Source organism: Seriola lalandi, unplaced genomic scaffold, assembly GCF_002814215.2.
Source record: "Seriola lalandi dorsalis isolate HSWRI2012SDOR001 ecotype SW California unplaced genomic scaffold, Sedor1 jcf7180002054383, whole genome shotgun sequence".
NCBI classification, from domain to species: Eukaryota; Metazoa; Chordata; class Actinopteri; order Carangiformes; family Carangidae; genus Seriola; species Seriola lalandi.
This window is the reverse complement of record NW_019524936.1, coordinates 204,472-226,232: the sequence shown is the minus strand read 5'-3', so window position 1 is coordinate 226,232 and position 21,761 is coordinate 204,472. Positions and strand designations below refer to the sequence as shown.

Sequence of the window (21,761 nt, the reverse complement as noted above, 5' to 3'; positions counted from 1 at the left end):
GCACCCCTTATCTTTGATAATACATTAGCAGTACTTTGAGATAATTTGCACAGAAAGATGAGGGAATATAAAATCATACATCTTCAATTTATTTCTAGGTTTTTGGATCAAACTATAGAGGCTCTGTGTGAAGGTTTTGTCTGCTTCTTAGTTTTATTCGATTTATTCGACTCTTTTCCTGTTGCCGATTTATGATTCAATGAAATCTTCATGCGAATGATTAATCTGGGCTACAGCAAAGAAAATTGTTTCATGATTTGAAAAATACTAAGAATAAAACGCTGTGGTGAACCCTGAATTATTGTTTTTTTTGGATGTTTTTTTATACTGAAAAGGTCAAACTTTAACACAGTCCTGTTCGGCCAAAAAACATCCCACATCCCTCATACATGATCATTAGCTGGTCATTGGGGCTTCCTCACAAGAGTTGTTTTTTCAGGCAGAACAGGGAGATAAATCAGAGATACTTGAGCAGACATGTCGAGATCAGATAAAGAAACTTTAGCTTCTCAGATTGGTCTTGACAGGCCTGATACTTTTGCACTGACAGTGGCGACACAGGAACGCAGCAACTTGCTTATGAAAAGCCAAAAATCTCTGTTGCTTATTCAACTCATGTATAACTACAACAATCCCCATCCAGTTTTACTTAACACAGCTCATAAGATATAATATCGTTGATAATTATTTGTGTTTTAAAAAATTGATGGCTCTGTAGTAACATGAACTATGTGATTTGGAGTAAATGAGTCATAGTTCATCAGCAAGGTCCTTTGGGAACAGGATAATCGAACAGCTGTCAGTCGCTGAGACTCTGCTCTACATACATGTAAATAGGAGGACCCCTGCTGGTTGCCGTGCATATTTGAGGATAATGCTCAACCAGATAAAAACTGCTTCTGTTTTATTATTTATTATTAACTGTTATCACACCTGCGGTTTGTTTTCTTGGCCGCACTTTTCCATTTTGTTGATCTGGGATCACTGCACCAATCACAAGTGGAGTGGGGCTTGATTTCAATAGCAACTCAATATATAATATAGTTTTGTAACCTGTTGTTTAGCGTGTACTCAGTTAACCTTAGGATTTAACATTACCTCACTCACAGTGAAAATCACACTAATTGTAGAAGTCAACAAAAGTCATAATCTCCTTAAAGCCCCTTTTAACCATTAAGGAAGAGATTCACCAGTTCACAAGCTTAGATGAAGATACATAGTAACACTTTAATAATACAGGCAGGTTAGTGCCATGTGAACACAGACAGTCAATGCAAGTGTGCATGAAGTGTGTATAAAAATGAAATAAAGGCAGCATTGTTCTATCACGAATGTGGTCACACATCAAATCTTTCAACACTTGAGACAAGAAACCTGTTCAGAACCTCATGTGCAACAACATGGTTACTTTTAGTAAAAGTTATAAAAAAATAAAAAAGAAAGCTAAAGTAAAATAATTCACAAAAATTAAAGTGTGTCTGAATACTTCTTTAACATTTTCTTTTGACTCAAAGGATTTTGACTTTTTAAGGCATTCATTAAACAAATGTAACATCTTATTTTGATGGATAAAACATTAGTCCAGACTGTGGAGGATCAACTGTAATTACCTTGGAAACCTGCGTATTTCATGATGTTTCACTTTTAACAAGGCACAGTTTTTAATGGACCACTAGATGTCCCTCGCTGCATGAGTGAATACTCATTCATATACATCAGTTACAGCATATTGATGTCAGATGTTATGGGAAACGCTTGTCTCACATTTTAGATTTTGAAGGTTACATTTTGGCACAAAAACAAAATGTAGCTGCAATATTCCCTGACTGTTTACATTTGAATGCAATAGCACGTCTTTGATATAATTATTATATAAATATTTGCAGAGAGGAATTAGCAGACTCCAGTTCCCACTGAAATTCCACATCAGGTCTTACTTCATACTGTGAGAGGGAAACCTGGCCAAACTTAACAATACTTGTCAAAGTGTCCAAAAGAAAAGCAAAAATGTCACAAATGTAAATAAAGCATGACATGTGAAACTTTGTTACAAGTATTGTTTAGAAATCAAAACAGAGTGTGCTGGAGAGAGAGGGAGGGATCAGAGAGAGACAGAAAGCAGGACAGAGGGTAGAGAGAGGAATGTGAGGAGCTGGTCTAGTGTGGATGGAGGGGAAACTCTTTCTTGTGCTCCGGGAGCGTCTTCTGCGTCACCGCATTGAATTACACCCACAGCTGGACAAAACATTTGAATTACTGAGCCCGAACTCCACTATTATACGCTATCTAAAACTGAAGCTTAATAATCCTTCACTATATGCTGTGAGAGCTTCAAAAATGAATATTGGCTGAGCACAGAAAAAGAAAGTGCACAACAATAGAAGCATGATTAGGACAAGTTGGAGATGAAAGCAAAGCATGATTGCACTTTTTCTTTTCAACTCTTTAACCTACTCCCCTGTGGAGGAATCGCTAAGCACCACATCTTGTACTGTGGTTCTATGAACCTAGCACTGTTCACTTTGATTTTCAGGAGGCAAGAAAAGACTTAGGAAAGCGGCGAATCCACAGGGCAAACTCGAGGGAAGAAAACCTGCTTTCACAAACAGTTTTAGCTCAAGTTCAGCCTGACATTGTTTGGAAGGAAACACACTAGTGATTGCCAAGGCGGGGGAGTCCCGCTAAATGTTATTCACAGTTGACGTGATGGCGGTGGTGAAAGGCTTAAATTTGGCACAAATAAGTGAGAAAAGTGCAGTAAGATACTGACCAGGGCGTTCCTCACAGTCAAAAGAGACTATTGTCTAACAACACTCATCAAAGAGGAGAGCATGCGAAAAGACACTTTCACCCACATCGTTACAGACATTTCATTAATGCATCTCAATCTGTTAAACTAGACTAAGCTTAACTGCTGCTATTTCTAACTACTTCTACACTGATAAAACACACTTGGGTGGGTAAATTACAGAACTTGATCTATTACAGTTACTAGTTACTTACATTAAATTAATAATCTGTAACAGGTCGCAAGAAATGGCCAAAGCTTAAGTCATGCATTCTGACTACATTCAAATTACTTGGCCAGATTTTAAGGATGATACTGATGGAAGAAAAACAGAAGAAAAAGAAACGACCACCAGACCAAGAACTGGAAATGTATTTAACGTTTATATACAGACTCGTCTTTTTCTGACACGTTTGATGACAACAGAACCAGAGCCAGTATGCATAAGGCCAGTCAGAGAATCTGTTTGATCTTACATGTGTCACAATTCTGTGAATTAAGTCATTTTGCTTTTATTCCAAAGAATACTAGAGAAGAAGAAAACATTCATGGATTCAGCAAGAATACAATCAAAATTTCATATTATTGTAGATTTCAATGTTATAGAAGTTTATGAACTTGCCAGTAAACATTTTATGGAAGCGCTCCATTTTTGCATTCCTTATTTGTCTTTTTCTTGATGATTATCAGATCATTGAATCACACACAAAGCTCTTATATGCCTTTCGTTTGCATTCTGCAATATAATGAAGCATATATCATGTTAGCTACAATGCATGATGAGTCTTAATCATAACAAGCTGGGCATAAAGCTGTGCACCAATAAGAAGTATAAGACCACTCTTGGGACCATTTCTTAAAAGTTTTATACATACTGGCCCTGGTTTGTTGTTATTACAGGTATCATATCATGTTAGAGCTGTTGTTGAGTTGTTATCATCTGTAATCACAATACATTATTCCTTTGGTAATGTATGAGAATACAGTGAACTTGTGTTGCCAACATAGACACCACACCATAGACATATTGCACAACAAAACTTTAGAAACATTTCAAAATACTGACAAAGAATTCATGGCATCTTGTTTTTTCTCCTAATTTCCTTTCTCTTTTTTTTGACAATCAAACCATATGGAAACTCGTTGAGGAAGTGTTTAAAAATACTATTCAAATAAACACTCTTACTCAATCCTTCTCTGCTTTAACTTCCTCTGTGGCCTCCTCTTTCTTCTCACTGACATCAGCTTCACTTTTTTCCACATTCTCTCCCGGCTCAGCGTTGGACTTTGGTTTCTCTTCCTGCTTCTTGGGTTCAGGAAGAAGGATGACTTTCCCAATATTTTGGCGCTCGTGCATGCGCCTCATGGCATCAGTTACCTGAAGAAGACAGGATGTGCACAAAAGTTAATTTTCCGCCTAAAATAAGAGCATATCTCTCACTGTAATGTCCAAAATCTGTTCAGAATTTTGCCACTAACTTTGTGAAAAAGCAAAAACAAGAGAATTTGTTTTAAAGGACAGGTCAAAGGTGTCTGACTGAACACAAAATTAACATATATTCACCATAAAAGGCAATATAGCATTTTAGCTCATGGTTGCTTATTTCGCTGTGGTAGCTAACAGTATCCAGTGGTTGTTTGGCACGGGGATGCCTGATGGCTTTGGAAATGATGCTGATGAGAATGACTCAAAACAGTAAAGTTGTAGGTTGTAAAAACAATGAGCCAAAAGATGCTAAAATGATCAGTAAATTGAGCTGTTTTACATGAGACATAATCACTCGATCCATGTCTAACACTGATTAGAGCAGCTTTAAGAAAAGCTTTTAAAAAACCAACAAAAACAGGTTCCTTGAGTCATCAGTTAGTCAGGTTAAGCCAAGTTATTGTTGTAGTTTAGACGGATTTGTTTTGTTTAATGTAATATAGGTTTTAAAGATTTTAATTGTTAAATGTTATGTTTTTTTCTGTCCAGATTTTTACCATCTTGAGACCACAGAAACCAGACCAGGAAAAATGTGTTTTCATTAAACATGTCATCCCTTTGATATGCTGTGTTTTTCTACATCTACAGTGTAAATAACCAAACCAAAACAGCAGCATATCCAGATTATATTTTCTTTTGCAGTGACTACATGAACACGCACTAAGGACTGATGAGTCATGGGGAGGAAGGATTAATGAAATAAAAACAATGGATATCTCTGCTCTGTATCTGTGCCATAAATCATCTGCACTTCCTATTATTTCCTGCCTCAGTTATTGTCTGTAGCTTGCTCGCAGACGCACAGCCAGGATTGTCTTGCATCATACTCCGGCCTATCCTTGAAACCAGTCAGAGAAACTCAGACATCCCCGCTAGTAGTGGATGCCACGGCAACAATTAAGATCGTCACCTAGCAACGACCCTTAAGTACCATCTCATCTACCACATCTACCACAGCAGATCATTGATGGAAAAGAGGAAAACACCAGGAGGAGGGTTTTTTTCAGGTTGGGATGCAGGAGAAACTTCAGTGGAGCTTCTGTTTTACTGCATCTCATGTCTGTGAATACTGTCCACAGTGATGGAGGAAGTATTCAGATCCTTTCCTTAAATAGTAATACCACACTGTAAAAATACTCCATTACAAGTCCTCCATTGAAAATATCACTCTAGTAAAAGTATGTAAGTACAATCAGGAAAATGCACTTGAAGTATTAAAAGTAAAAGTACTCAATGCAGAAAAATGGTCTGTGCAACTGTTATATACATTATTATATATTTATATCATTAGCTGTATTACTCATGCATTAATGTCTAAGCAGCATTTTTATGTTGGAGTTGGTTGAGGTGGAGCTAATTTTTAACTCTTTTAGTTATCAAATTAGTTTAAGCTCTACTTGTGTTTACTGTTGAGTAGTTTAATTTATAGCAAAGCATGATATTCAATATATTCTTCATATGTTTTGCATGCAAATATTCTAACCTGTAGTAGCAACTACAGCTGTCAGATACATGTGGTGGAAAAAGCTGCAATATTTCCTTCAGAAATGTAGTGGAGTAAAAGATGGCTGTTTCCACTCTTTATGCTAAGCTAAGGTAACTGGCAGCTGGCTGCAGCTAAAGAGACACAGCAGATTAGTAGTGGTAGATACCCAAGCAGTGCTATCTGGCATGCCACCATAGTGGTAACTTTTAGCAGTAGAAGATTTACAGTGAACATGATCAAACTAACCTCCTCAAAGTGATAGCATGAGTCGATGCGGGGCTTGATCTTTCCCTGCCTGTAGAGCTCCAGCAGCTTGAACATACACCTGCTGATTAGCTCCTCGTCAGTGATGTAGCCCAGGTGGAAGCCACAGACAGCTTTGTTGGCCTGCATCAGTTTCAGGGTGTTAAGAGAGAGCTGGTTGTACCAGGTCTTTGCCATGGCCAACAGGTTCTTCTTCTGGCCCGTCACACAATTGGCCGCACCTGGAATTACGGAATAGAATAGGAAATCACACAGAGAAGAAATCTGTTTAGTGGTGCCTTTTTCTTGATATTGTTTTTGTCTTTTTGCAAACTTACCGGATATAATATTGGTGTACACTACCTTGGGGCACAGCTAGTATAAAAGAAACAACATGTGCCCTAACAAATGTCAAACTGTGACCTTGGAATTCCAATTAAACTTAACAAAAAAGGAAATATAAAAACAAGTCTGCACTTTGTTTTCATTTTTTCCAGCTGCGAGAAGCTCATCCATATCCTTTCATTGTGAGACGATAGTGCCCATTAACACCACACCATCAAAACCTGGTTAGAATTAGTGTGTAGTATCCAAGTGGGACATTTAGACACTTAGTCTGAGGATCTCTGGTTACTGGTTAGAGCTGATTGTAGGACTCTGATTTTAAATATATGAAGGGAGACATGTGGGGAAAAGACAGGGACAGCATTACAATGACCCATATTTTATCATATTTGTACAAATTAAATAGCTTGTGTTGGAGGAAAAAATATATTTTGCTCCTTTCTTTAAATTTTTTTTTAATAATATCCCTTTGGGAGGCCTGAGAGTAAGAGATACTGTATCAGCTACTATGTCAAATCTCATACCTAATCACTATTGCATGTCCTTTCAGTTTTAAGATTATGGAAAACACCATTACTATGATTTAAATGGGATAAAATTCAAGTCATTCCAGCAAAAACAAACCAAAAGTACAAAAACATTAACGCACACTCTGTTTCTAAATGTCTTACCAAAGACTATAAGCGTTCCCAATGGTTTCAACAAACTAAAGCCTTTCTGGGTGTCTGAGCCACCGAGTGGGTCGAGGACGATGTCCACACCTGCAGGGAGACATAATAAAACAGGGAAAGGATGGGACTGGAGGGTGAAGGTGAAGAGCTTCTTATGTCTCTGTATCAATTTTCATATCGAAGACACAAAAGACTGGCGAGGAAAGAAAGGTGAGGCTTCGAGGTTTTTGTGCTTAAACACTACAGTGTGCAGAACAAGAAGTTGACAGGAGTCTCTTTTTCTCACCCTTTGGGTTGATTTTGCGGATTTCCTCCACGTAGTCTTTGGTGCGGTAGTCAATGGGGTGAGTTACCCCACCTTGAGCAATGGTTTCATGCTTGGAGGCTGACGCTGTGCCAAACACAGTCACATCCTGCACCGTCTGACACAGCTGGGTAGCAGCAATACCCACGCCACCTACAGATGTGCAGACAGTAGCACAAACAGACTTGAGAACAGTAGCAACAGTCGGGTTTTATTTTCACTTTCAGCATCAGACCTTCTGTGTGGTCCCTCTCAGTGATTTAATCATCAGACAATAAAATTACACTGGCTTTAAGTGCTGCGTTAGCACAGTGCTGACCTCATAGAAAGAATGACTGAGTACAGCTACTTCCTGCCTGACTCACACCTGATTTAATAAGCACCTAATAAATAAGAGAGTTGATTGAACATATCTTTCCACTATCTTCAACAAGGACTGTAAAGCAACACAGATTCCTTCATTGAGTGATCTGAAAAACTTCAATCCATTTTTCCTCTTCTCCTTTTAAAGATAACTGACATACAGAGAAGTATAGAGTATGTTTATATTATACACATACCATTATATATACACAAGACTTTTATATACAAGTGGAAACTGGATTTAAAGGGTTTAAAATGTCACCCATAGATGATAGATTAAACCTTAACAGCGGTGGGATTGGGGTAAATTTCATTTCTAATAACAACTCCAGGGGCGGTAGTGGAATTGAAGCGAAGCGATCTTAGGGTGGGTGACTTCTTGGAAGACTGAGGAACAAACACCTGAACTAGCAAACAGCACTTCCTGGTCTCTATGGCTTTGTAGCATTTTTTTCTTTATCTTTTTTCAAAAATGATGACCGCCTGGGAGTGCTGGATGAACACTAATCCTCCATGTCCTCTTCTTCACCCTGGCCTCGTGTGGCTGATTCATACAGGTCAGCTGACAACCACCCACTCAACACTGAAGCATGGACACAGAAGAGCACTAGAGCGTGATGGTGGATGTTGAGATGCTGACAATAGCTGACCTGTATACTTGGACTACGAGTGGCTGTCATATCCTGAGCAGCATCTATTAACGCTTTAATCTTGACTTCGAGAGTGAAAGAAGAAGAAAAGACACAATCACTCCTGAGAAAATATACTTTTCTGTTGCAGCTCATGAAATCTCCATGGTTAAACAACTGAACTGTCTTTGGTGTAAGGAACATCTGAGCATGTGTCTCAGGTTAAACATTGTTAAAATAGCAGTAAGTCACAGGTAATGTTCAAACAGGACTTTATTCAGATTTTATCTAAAACTTAACATCAGTGGACATTTTGCTACAGCTTGGTGGCTAAAGTCGTAATAATTCTGATCCTGTTCTGATTACTTTAATGCTACTAACACCTTGTTTATTTAAACACCTGAACACACATAGGAAATGAGACATATTTGCTTGTTATGGTGCTGGAGCCCCGTTTTGAAATGTCAGCTGTTGCCAAAGCAACCGTGCCTGCACACTACATCCTCAACTGTGACCGATGGTCTCTCGGCTGATAATTTTTCAGCACAGAAATGTGGCTGCATTCAGAGGAGTGATTAGTGACCTGGAGCTTTGTTACTCTTCACATGTTGCCCGGGAGACTGGGGGAGATGTTTGTTGGGTTTATTACACTGAAACAATTAAATCACAGGGGAGGCTGTCTGCCCAACCTTGCAGCACGTTTGAGGAGATGAGTCATGTTTAAAATCACAACTTTGATTCATTTCTCCATGAAACTCCATGAAAAAAAAATTTGCTCATCACAATTTTCAAGAAAAGAAAATAAGAAAAAAAGAATATATCTTCACTTTGCTTGATTTTATGGCATTTTTTTGCCAGATAAATGACAAACAACTTATTTATTATTTATATTTTTATTACTGGATTTATCATAACTAATAAAACATAATAATATACATAATACATCTAATTATTATATTGTCAGTTTTAATTGACACTGATCATTTGAGAAAGCTATATGTACTGTATATACTGTATGCATCTTACCTGCGGCCATGTGTATAAGAATGCTCTTTCCTGGCCTCACGTTGGCCATCTCAAACAGCATCATGTAGGCGGTGATGTAGTTAACAGGAAGAGCGGCTCCTTCCTCAAAGCTCATCTGCTCAGGCATGGGGAAGGTGTGGTCGGCGGACACAACGACCACTTCCTGCCACATGCCACTGCGGCTCAATGTGATGACACGGTCTCCCACCTGAGGGAGGAGAGGGAGGAGGGAGAGAGTCACTGAGGGGATCACGGTGATGGTGATTATTTGCGGTCAGCAGAAATATTCATTTCCTGATGTTTGTCAAGATCTTCACATCAGCTTAACATTTAGAGGATTCGCTCACCAAGATTACTAAAAAAAACATTGTATGTGGCCATGCAAATATTTTTGGTTTAATTTGTCCAGTTTTTGACAGTTTTGTCTTCACTCCAATACAGTGGAGGTAAACAGAATTTTTTATATGTAGTTTTCACAATATTGAAAAAGTACATTTAATTAAGGCTAAGAGTTAACGGCCATGTTAGGGACTCTGTGAGGCTGAGACAGGAGCGCGCACGCTACGATAATCACAGTAACAATGATAATATGCTGACGCTAAGCAGGTATAATGTTTACCATGATCACCATCTTTGTTTAGCGTGTTAGTAAGGAAACATGGTAACAACTGAGGCTCAACAAGGGCGTCAAAAAGCCAAAAATGTTAACCTCATGGGGGGTGCTAGCTAAGTGCTATCATTGGGATTCATCCTCTGTGGGCCATGAATGTTTGTGCAGAATTTACAGACAGTCCAACCAACAGCTGAAGAGATACTTCAGTCTGGATCAAAGCGGTTTGCCTACTGACCAACCAGCACTGCCATCATTAGAGCAGTACTGATAGAATGGCTAAAAATTAAACAAAAAGTGTCTTTCCAGGGTGAAAAAAAAAGTCCCTGTAGCTGTGAATAATCTGCAGATCTCACTTTGAACATTTGGCACAGGTGCTACTTCTTCAGTGGAAAGTAGAAAACGAAAATGTAAATCACATCCATTGCATTAGGGTGGAAGCAGAAATCTGAGAGACATATCTCAAAACCTGGAAAAATAAAACTAAAACTAGCTGCATGAACATTAGAGTTGGTGAGAAAACATGATTCCTATTCACTCCAGGTGAGCTGCCTCTTAAAGACTAAGAAGGGAAGAGTATTAGACAGACGTGTGAACATGTGAGAGAGAAGTAATTGCTTCTTCTGTGAGCTCAATTTCTTGTGTCACTTTGCTCTTGACTATTGGAGACAGTGAAGCCGTTTGTTTTTCCACCTACAGTTCATCTGGTGGAATCAAATGACAAATTGAGGTCAAGCAGTCAGGAAGCAGGAAGTCATCTGATGTATCTTTGATTTGAATGACACCAGGGCCAGTTATTACACTGCTGCTCTATGTCAATATCCACATTCATCCTTACAAAAGACTCATAGGTAAAAGTATAGAAAGTAGCACTGCAGCTAATCATCCCTCTTATGATTGATTATTCTGCTAAATATTTTCTCAGTTAATCATTTGTTCCTGCGTTGTGTGCAGCTTTCTCCCACAGAGATGTGCTCTCATTAAAGTATCACCACCTTGACCAAAAAAAGAAAAAAAGAAAAGTGAAGGGCACAGGAAAGAAGTCTAATCTGACTATGAATGCTGCACTGCTTCCTGTTAAAGCAGCTTCATGAGCACTGAGCCACACCCACTTCCTGCTGCACACAAACCTGTGGCAACAGACAGATTTATACATATATAAAAATATTAAAAACACGTACACATGCACAGGCAAAACTGACACATTTTGGGTGTGTGCTGCGGGGAGATAACTCTTAACACTTCCACTTTGGATGGTCTTTGTGTGTAAACTTGGATGACATGCTTGTTTTTGGGTTCATAACATTTCTCAACGTCTGGTGTTATGAAACACTTTCAAACCCCCTCTGGGTGATCTCAAAAACGCATGACAGTCAATTCTAAAACAGCTGAGCTCAGTTCCTGGAAATCTGACCTGAACTTAGCCGAAATAATGTTCGAAAGTAGGACAGTGAGGTTTGTGTGGAAGCCATTACAAAGTTTATGCCAGCAAACTAAGTGTGACAGTACAGCTTTCCCCACTGCTTGTGTCAATGCATGACGATATAAACACGGTGTGAGACGTGTCACTTCTTGCTGACATCTTTATGAACATGTTTAACTATCACCGTCTAACTCGACAAACACTCCTCAATAGCAGACAAGGAAAAGCATCTCCAACCACGGCAAAATAAGTTGCTTTGTGTGTTTTACAATGCTCAAACACGCAGACGGGCCGTGCTGGAAGAAGTACTCAGATCTTTTGTATAAGTACGAGTACTACTACCATAATGTAAAAGTACTGCATTCAGATTCCTACTTGAGTAAGCGTATGAAAGTATTAGTGTGACTAGTGGCGAGTGCAAGCATTGTTTTCCTGTTGTAGCTGGTCAAACTGGAGCCACTTGTAACTACTTCAGGCCTGTGGTTCCCAAATTAAGGGTCAGGCCGATCCAAAGGGTCACGAGATCTGAGGGGTCATGAGATTATTAATGGAGCAGGAAGTTCTTCTCCACAAATATCTATTCTTTTGGTTTTTTTTGCTAATCTTTGCTGTTATCTATAAAATATTACATAATTTTACTCCTTTGGGAACAATTATTGAAATGTGTCTCATAGACAAATGAAAGTTGACCCCAACTACACACTGTTTGTTTGTTTTATGTGTATGAAGTCACAAGCCAAAAAAGTAAGTACTTAAAAGTAAGTAAAGTTTATCATATTCTGTTTTAGGTCAAATCTCCATCTGCAAAGTAGCCGAACTAAAGCCGCCATGTGAAAGGGAAACACTCATGTTACTCTCAAGTACATGTACCTCAATATAGTACTTGACTGGCGAGCACTGTACTGAACTAGACATAACAACTACAACTACACATAACAGAAAGTTGATTAAAGAGCTTATTTGCAGAACAGATGGTGTGTGTCTTTCAAAGCGACCAGTTGGAACAGTTTAACAAAGAAATCGCGGCTCTCATCTTCCAAATATCAATCAAGAAGCGTGAGGCGTAATCACAGACCGTCCTCTGTGACGAGGTAATGCAGGATCTGGAATCTGAAAATGCAAACTGTAATGGGATCCTACATTAACACATCTGCTCTATCTGCTTCCCAAGTATCGTATGAAGCAGCCACACCCTTCTGGGCTAGTCTGGAGAAGCCTCTCTGCTCGGTCTGGCCTGTCAATCTCTGAAAACACCGTGGCTTCGACCTTCTCGTACTGTCTGCTGCTGTGTGTGACTGCAGTACGAGTCCCACCCGCAGCCCCACCCAGTTTCTTACTCTAACCTAAACCAACCACCTCCAATCCTTAACCCAAACACATTTGCCCCCCCCCTAAACTTATCAATTTTTATACTCATACATTTTAAACACTCTGCTTCCTGCAGTGCTATATCTGGTGTTTTGTGGTGTCTCATGTTTTGCTGCTTCCTTCCAAAAAAAAAAAAAAAGGTGTAAGAACGCACCACTCCCCTTGTAGGATTCTTGTTCTCCGAAAATGGATAGATGGATGGAGGGAGGAATGAGAGGAGGGTGGGATAGGAGTGTAGCAAGAGCCAGAGGAGGAGGAGGGGGGAATTCCATAGTGACACTGAGGGTCAGGGAGAGGTTTTAGTCATACTTACAGATGGATGCATGTCTGCATGCACACAGCCGCAGTTTGAGCCTCATTTGTATTGACATTACATTGGATTCACGGAGCTGAGCATCTGATTTTCTGAAAAATATCAACCTTGCAATGTTTGGAAGACCAGGAAGGTTGTTTTCCAAGACTTAGCACTGAACTGAAGATTTTTTCTACAAAATCATTAAAGACTCTTACAACAATTTGGATAAAAATATATTTCATTGGTTGCAGCATAAAAAAATTAAATAATGTATCCCATTTTTCAACTTGCGCTCCCGTTTCCTATCCAGAAAGTACATATATCCTTATTTTTTGTAATGATGCAAAATATTTATGTGTTATTTGGGATGAAAATATAAATTATTGGACAGTAACATCAATATACACCAACATTAGTAATAAGAAATGTTAAAAATTCTAGTTCACATTGTGTAAACCGAGCAAAACCATGTCATTCCAGGCTTCCATCCTTGTTTGGATTAAAAAGGTTCAACGGTTTAAAATCATTTTTTATCAGGCAGATAAAAGAGATGATGGAATATTTTTTCGTCCAGATAAAATAGTCTTTTGAGGATTGTGCAAATACCTTCAGAACAGCAGAAAGTGTTGTAAAGTGATCTTCTGGGAATACATTTTTTCAGAAACCCAGATGCATAGCAGTGTGACTCGAGAGGCACAAACAGGGGGTAGGATGCACAATAATGAAATGTGCAAAGTTCACTGAATGCTTCATTTGTCTTGAAAACATTGAGGCGGACTGCAGGTCACAGTTTCCACTTATTTTGATCCTGCAAAATGTTTCTTTGCTCTGGAAGGATGGCAATATTCAGAAAAATATGAGAGGATCATCATCAGAGTTCTTCCTTGATGTATGCCCGGGAGTCATCTGTTGCTGAGATTTCCATACAAAGCAAATAATGCGCCTCTTATCAACCCAGTGACACAGCTGCAGAGTCCCTGTTAGTCATTCAGCTGTGGGTGTTTTCCCTCATCCATATGCATGAGTGTGCGCACACAGTAGCTACGTAAGCACCTCCAGTTAAAGATCAACAGAGATGGTGTAAAAAGATTTAACCAGCGCAGGAAAACACACCTGAACCTGCCAAAACTAGAGAGTTTTTGAAAAAAAGCTGTGACGTAAAATCATGAAGGTCGTTTGCAACGGGGTCACTTTGCTTTCATCCTCTATCTGTTCGTGTAAATATAAATGTCGTACACATAACCTGTGCATCCTTTGGCCTCAGGATCAGCTCTGCAGTGTCTCTGGAAAATGTGCTACAACTAGAGGACACAGGTAGGCTTCACACAGACCAATCTGTGCATGACTGGATTTAAATTACAGGTACTCACATCTCGCATCCCCAAGAGCAGAAATGGCATAAAAACAAACTCAAGGCTCTCAAATGTGGACATTTATTGGGTTTTATGTATTTTAAGGAAGCACAGAAACATACTATCTAAAAGTTTTGCACCTTTTCATCAGACTTAATAAATTAAAACTCCATAAAACCCGACCTTTGGAAAGCTCTTATCACGGCACAGGTAAATGTACTGTTGTGCCAGGGAGAAACACTTCAAGGACACATTGTAAATCAAACACTTCATAATGGCAGGATGTTACATTTTCCAGTGAGACAGCCTCTTTCCACGCAGTTTTTCAATTATGGAGACTACAGTACATTAATAGATAGGACAGATGGAGGGTATAAGAGTGGCTGCTTTTTTCAGTCTGCATATAAATCATATTGCATACAGATGTTTTAAAACCTAAAATAAAAAGGGCAAAAATGTCTTAACTGATTGTTAATGGCTCAGGAAGGAGTGTCCATAAAAAAAAACCCATGTCATTCAAATAATTTGGACATTGTTTTTGTGTCTACAAAGCATTTAACTGGGTCTTCCAAGAAGTCAGGGAACATATTAATATGCTTTTCACATCAAAGGCCAAGACTTTATAGGTTTTCTTGATTTCTCTACAACTTTCACAAAAGAAAGGGGGTGGGGACTAACGAGAGATAATCTGGTGTAGTGTTTGGAAAAGATTAGGAGCATGTTTTGGCCAGGAATGAGAACTAATTTGCCTCTGAGGATCAACAGGCTGCAGATTTCCTCACACTCTCAGTAACTTGTGAGTGAACTCAGCTGCTCAGTTTAAATACACTGCAAACTACATCCATGGCAAGCAGCTTCGCAGCGCATGTGGATGTTGATAATGGGTAATGTGGTATGTAGTGGGCGTGAGTGCATTCAGCAGGCCTTTACTCACTTTCCTGTCCTTCACATCCTCCCCGACTGCCTCGATGACACCGGAGCCCTCCATTCCCATCGTGACCGGCGGGGCTGGCAGCATGTCGTACAGCCCCTGTCTGCCCAGCAGCTCGGCGAAGTTGAGCCCGCACGCCTTGACGCGCACCAGGACCTCTCCTGCCTTCAGCTGCGGCTGGCTCTGCGTCTTCACCTGCAGCCTGACTTTGTCGTAGCCCCCGTACCCCGTGAGGACCAAAGCGCGGCAGGAGAGGGGCTTCTCCTCGGCTGCTGCAGGGCTGCTCCCGGGCTCCTGCGGAGCATCCGAAGCAGCCGGTGGAGGCTCATCCGGCTTCTTCTCCTGCTCCGGCTGTTGTTGCTGAGTTGGAGCTTCTTCACCAGACATGATAACCACTTGTGATGTGCGCTCTGTAGGTTTTCAGCCCAGATCAATAGTTCAGCCTGACTGGGCGTTCCTGGAAAAAAAGACTAGAGGAAAAATAAAAGAAGCCTGTTGAACGCAAATATATCCGTTTCATAAAATAAGATGCTCCTCACTGAAGACAGTCAGATCCTTTGCAAAATGAGATTATAACTGCGTGGTTTCCTGTATGCGCGCTGCACTCAACAAGTGCCCAGTGTCAAGACGGGCACAATAAAAACACCAGTTCCAGTTTTGATTTTCACAATAAAACACCTTGATTCTTCATTACTATTTCCCAGCCTATCTTGAGTTCGTAACTTCGATTAAGAAATCCTAAAATCGAAATGACACTTCTCATTTAATTCCAGGGTGATACCCTATTGATATTTCAAAGATAAAGAAAAGAGGCAAAAAAAAAAAAAAAAAAAATTTAAAAAAGCATTGTGCTAGTGACAGACATACAGACAGATATGTAGAAACAATGTCAAATAAATAAGATTTTATTAATGAATCCATTAGCATTTTATCTATCAAAGTTAGTCCCAGCAAAGTTCTCCTGATGCTTTGGACGTTGTTGTGGACGGGATCCAGTTCTTCAGACTGATATTTTATAAAAGAAAAAAAAAAGGTTTTATTCTGAATGTCAAACCAGGAACCTTCCGTTGCATTTCTAGCTGTTTTCAGCTGACTTGACGCAGCTCACAAAGTGACCAACCCGTTTTGTTGGCAAAAAGCTCAGAGATGTGAGCCAGAGGGCTGCGGAGAGCTTCAAACCCCGGACACTGGAGCGCTGGGAAGGCGAAATGGGATCATTTGAGGTCTCATGCAGCTCCCACCCACCTGCCTTTCGAGTTAAATAATATTAAGACCACAGTATCTGTTGCATGCAGATATGGATTAATTATTGGTCACTACTTGTCCTGCAATTAAAATGTCCCCCCACATAACCCCCATGTAGCTTTGAGACATTTTTAAGTTATTTGAAAGAGCCTAACCTTACTAACCTAACCTTAAGAGAAGAAAAACAAAAGTAGTGATATAGTCTATTACTTGAATAGCAAATGATGTATTTAAGACTTTAACAGTCTGTAAGCCTGGATGTGAAACACTTGGCACAGCTGCACAACTGATATTAAGACATATTCAGGGGAAACATTTGCAGTGAAGGCCATTTCCTTCACAATGGCAATTAGTTATCAGCCAACACACACACTCACACACACATGCACGCACGCACACACGCACACACTGTTGTGCCCTGCAACTGGAGCTGCTTTCTCATCTCGTCACAGTGGTAGAGTTCGTCAGACAGGAAGTGAACGGATGGTGAGAAAGAACAAGGTGATTTTCAAAAGGGAAGGGAATTTCTTTTTTGATATGAAGACATGTGGAAGATACATAAGTTGCTTTTTTACACGTCTTTCATTCATTCCAATCAAGCTGAGAGGAAGCTGCCAGGGGTGTGTCTACTATACAGACATGTACACTGGTAAACACATAACCACAACTCATACACACATACAGTGCACAAGCTCTTGTGTACACACAAATACACACAGCCCGTACAAACATGGTGTTAGGTGGGAAAACAAACAGTAACTAAGTCTGGTCTGAGGGGAAATGTGGTAAGTAGTCTCAGATGCCACACACACACACACACACACACACACACACACACACACACACACACACACACACACACACACTTTTCCTGTCACACTCAGGATGTTTTTGAATGCACAATGTGACCACTTGTTGGTGAAAAGAAGTTGTTCTTTGAAAAGGTTCTAGGTTCTAGCCTTAATAACCAATTGGCATATTTTACTCTTGCACCATATTTCATACCTGTGAACTGATTGAAAGGGAAGTTCACCCAATAAAAAGGAAAAAAAAAACACCAGCAAAAGTAAAAATAAACAAAGTAAGAAGTTGTCTTCATATATTTTTAAAATCAGATGAGCAAGCCATCACTCACCCTTTCAATATTTGATTCCAAAAATGTAAACAGTTATTCTACAATGAAGCATATTTACTCAAGTATTTTACTACACTTCTATTCCTCATCATTTCAGGGGCAAATATTTTACAACAGACAAAAGCTGCCTTGACTTTTTATAATATGATGCATTACAACAGATGAAACTCAACAAAAGTATATTTAGTAGTTAAATTTGCCACAAAATGAAAGTTCTACTAAGGTGTACAATACAATGACAAAGTGTTAGATTATTCTGACATGAAAAGGAGCCATACTGCATATTAGGTTTATTAGGTTTATATGTTTACTTTTGATAGTTTCGGCACATTTTGCTGATTATAAGCTTCTTCTATACTTTTACTTTTGTAAGATTTCGAAGGCAGGGTTTTTATTTAAAATGAAGTATTTTTCCCTTCGTGGTATGGCTACTTTTACTCATGTACAGGATTTAAGACAGAAATGTTGATTCGTCATCCATCATGAGAGCATGAAAGGGAACAAAACATACTATTAAATAACAATAACAATCATATGAAGAACAGAGTGGGGTCCATATTTACTTTACAATGCAGTCTTATGTGCCTACTTTGTTTGAGCAGAAGATGGCGCCGAGGCACTTCTCAGAGGTTGTTTCTATTAAGCAATGCCAGCTCACTGATCCTATTACAAATGACAAACAGCCTATGATGAAGTGAATAATGTAGTTAAATAATAAACACGTACAGAGTCATTCATGGGCTACCGAAATAGTCAGAATACACATGTCTGGGCACAGTAAAATGACAATGAATCGAGTATCTTTTCGTGAGCCTGTGTTTGTGTGTACACACTATACTGTGTAGTACATTGGTCTGTTGACTTGGGTCATGGGGATAATGATAAAGCAAAACAGTACAATTTCATACAGGTTTTACTACATTAAAGATATGTCAGATTTTCTCTGCTGTGTGAACTGGGATCATTATAACTCAGAATGTGGGCAGTGGACAAACATTTACAATTCACATGTGCTACTATGGACTGTTTGGGACAATTGATATTGATGTTACAGTTCATAATGTAATGCCTGTCGCTTGAAACGCAAGATGACTACATTAAGTCAGCCAGAGACAGCTAGAGGAAGACAGGAAGTACGAGGGTTTTGCCTTCGAAATAAAAGCATAATAAAAATAATAGGCCTGATAATGGTAAATATTAATAATAAATAGACCTGTTGATTTGTTTTTCTGTGTAAAAGTTTTCCAGACTTAGTAAGGTTTTTTTTTTGTTCTATTCATTTACATTGGTAAATAAATAAACTGTATGTCTCCTTATTTGTTTGCAGTTTTTACTTTGAAACGTCTAACAGGAAATTCGTTTTTAATGACGCGATTCTGACAGGTATCACCAGTGTGCCTCACTTCACCGGTGGAGCAGAGGAGCGCAGCATTACGCAGAGCATGTAGCCGAAACTACACCAGACTGTGGAAGTTGAAGTTTTCGCTTTGTTTTTACGATCTTTAGATCTTTGCTTCGTCCCTCAACTTGTTCCGAGCTAAATGACAAGTAGGCAGAGGCACAGAACCACTGAGTGATACAAGGGGCACGATGGAGAGCAAGGGATTACTTCGCTGTAAGATCGTGGTGGTCGGTGATACGCAGTGTGGCAAGACGGCTCTCCTCCACGTTTTTGCCAAAGACTCGTACCCAGAGGTAAGAGAGAACATTTCATACAGAGAGACACATGAGTGATGACTGCAGCGCAGGCGTGTGGAGTCCCCGAAACCACACGGCGCGACAAAGTCTCCATCTGCCCTGACATTTACACCAAAACTTCTAAACCCTTTCACACCATCAGTTGGGAGCTGATTGATAACTCACAATTTATTCATTAACATTAATTTCTTTTGATGTATTTTTCCTCCTTTATTATCACGAGCTGACACGCTCTACTACACCAGATGTTGCCCAAAGGGGATTTCGTTACAGAGGTTGAATCTTTCTTCATCATATAACTTTTTTTTTTCTGGATCTTTGTTGTCAATTATTATGTAAAAATGGGCCAAAATCAAATGTAGACTCTTTCAGGCTTCAGATTCGTGTCCATTCAGCTGTGAACTTGTCACAGAAATCCGGGCCCTCTGCGCTTTTACGCATCAGTCCGGTGTGTAAATACGGAAGGATCACGGGTTTGACCACAGCAACAGTCACAGTGAGCACAACTGCCTCTTAGCAACACAGTGAATCACCAGTGTTTTCATATCGCAGTTAAATACTGTGAATGTCTTAATTAGAACAATCAGCATTAAACCGTTCACACAAAAGAGTTTATCCTTACTGACTGGACGATTTCCTCTTAATGATTTTCATCATAAAAAATAAGCAATAAGCAATTTGAAGTCATCAGGAAGAATAAAGGTTTGTAATATTTAAACCTTAAATATTTTGGAGCTAACGAACACTATCCAATGAGCAGTGAACATTTTGGACAATATCAACTGAGATTTTAAATGGATAAATATTAGAACATATAATTTCCATCAAACCTGTGTTGTAGTTTTGCCAGTATGTTGATAACAATTCAATATCAATACATATATAATGCAGTTAATTTGTAGATATTGTACTGAAAAAACAAAACAAAAAAAACTAAATAAAGAAAAGATGTACAGATGTGGGCTAAAATGTCTTCTGTAATTGTTGAGGTTTTCTTTTTTCAATTGAGCTCCCAAACTGTTGAGGATAATGAAATCAGGGCTTGTTGACCTAAATTTCTGAATTTGGAAATAGGTCAAAGCTTAGAATTGGCCTCATCTACTTTCTACGCACACAGGCCTCTGATGTTCATCACTGCACTATCATCTGCACCACAGCTACTTGAATTAATTAGTTTTTTTTCTCCCCCCCCAACCATCACACTATCGAGATGTCCCTTAATTTGATTGTTTCATGTAATGAAAATCACAACAAACTTCCAATCTAATTTTCGCCACGCACACGTCTCGTTTCAGAATTATGTTCCCACGGTGTTTGAGAATTACACAGCCAGCTTCGAGATCGACAAGCAGAGGATCGAGCTCAACATGTGGGACACGTCAGGTAGGACGCACTTTGGGTTTGGTTTCACTTCTGCTTTGTGTGGCCAGATTATTGTGCCAATGAGATTAAATCTGAGCTGCATCATCATCCTGTGATGTTATTCATACGAGTCCTCGGAGCGTGCGCCGAAAACATGAGCAACCACAGCTGGAGTGTTGGGTGAATTAGATTTTTCTAAGATGTAGACACAGCGCTGGCAGACACTGAACTTGTCTCTGTTCATACAGTGTTTATGTAACTCCACTCCTGTCACCACCTTCACAGTCAATGTGACACTTGTAGTTCGTTTTGAACCGCCACTCCAGAGTTATATCAGCTCTGCGAGAGGATAAACAACTCGTCATTCAGCACTTGCCTGCTCCAAGTATCTGTCACATCATAATCAACACTTAAGAGTTTGTAAAGATGGCGGCATATGCGACTTTATTACAGTTAGAATTGGCATCGTGAGTTTTTCCAGTGTTAAAATAAGTTGATTTTGTTGTTTTGAGTTAACAAGTGTTGATGGCTGAGTTGTTTGTCCACTCCTAGTGCTGATGTGGCTTTGGGTCAGCTGTTAGAAACTATAAAGTTAAGGCTAATATGTGAGTAATAAGTCATTTTGTATTCCTGAGACAGAGAGAGAGAGAGAGAGAGAGAGAGTTTGTGGAGCTCAAACAGTCAGATTCTCTCAGTCTCCGGCAGAGAGCTAACTTTCTCCCTTTGTCAGCCTTTAGGCCCTTTCACATTTCATTTCCACTTCCACAACACCACCTAAAAACTTGTTCTCACACAACCAGAAAGCAGCTTTGATACGCAGCGTTCTATTAGCCACCACCCATGCAGACAGACAGAAAGACCAGCTAGACAAGCTGGAGATTAAGAGCTGCAGCTGCTGAGGCTGGTGTTGCCTGTTGGTTTCGCAGTGGGTGAGGCCACTCCACTGTGTTTGAACAACACCCATTTAAAATGAGAGGTTGTTTCTCTCTCTCTCCCTCACA

The 21,761-nt window shown here is 39.5% G+C and overlaps 2 protein-coding genes across 2 annotated transcripts in view; one reads left to right on the top strand and one right to left on the bottom strand.

Moving 5' to 3' along the window:
* Positions 1 to 1,207: 1,207 nt before the first annotated feature.
* Positions 1,208 to 15,942, bottom strand: LOC111657126 (NADPH-dependent quinone oxidoreductase VAT1). The gene is made up of 6 exons (XM_023409163.2): positions 15,324 to 15,942; positions 9,342 to 9,549; positions 7,306 to 7,476; positions 7,020 to 7,109; positions 6,007 to 6,245; positions 1,208 to 4,166 (listed from the first exon to the last, which is right to left on the bottom strand). Exons 1-6 carry the CDS (start codon positions 15,705 to 15,707, stop codon positions 3,975 to 3,977), a joined length of 1,284 nt encoding a protein of 427 aa, XP_023264931.1. The 5' UTR covers positions 15,708 to 15,942; the 3' UTR covers positions 1,208 to 3,974.
* A 3,164-nt stretch (positions 15,943 to 19,106) lies between these two features.
* LOC111657092 (rho-related GTP-binding protein RhoN) overlaps positions 19,107 to 21,761 on the top strand; it is a 29,905-nt gene continuing 27,250 nt past the window's right edge. Inside the window, exons 1-2 of the mRNA XM_023409080.2 lie at positions 19,107 to 19,395; positions 20,694 to 20,781. Of these exons, the coding sequence (XP_023264848.1) occupies positions 19,291 to 19,395; positions 20,694 to 20,781 (193 nt within the window). The 5' untranslated portion in view covers positions 19,107 to 19,290. The remainder of the gene's footprint in view (positions 19,396 to 20,693; positions 20,782 to 21,761) is intronic.

What these genes read in the sequence shown, in the direction of transcription:
- LOC111657126 (XM_023409163.2), bottom strand. Translation starts at nt 15,707, where the DNA reads ATGTCTGGTGAAGAAGCTCCAACTCAGCAACAACAGCCGGAGCAGGAG. An exon ending in CCGCAAAATCAACCCAAAGG is followed by an intron (nt 7,110 to 7,305) that starts GTGAGAAAAAGA and finishes GTCTCCCTGCAG; the next exon opens with GTGTGGACATCGTCCTCGAC. An exon ending in CATGCTATCACTTTGAGGAG is followed by an intron (nt 4,167 to 6,006) that starts GTTAGTTTGATC and finishes TGTCTTCTTCAG; the next exon opens with GTAACTGATGCCATGAGGCG.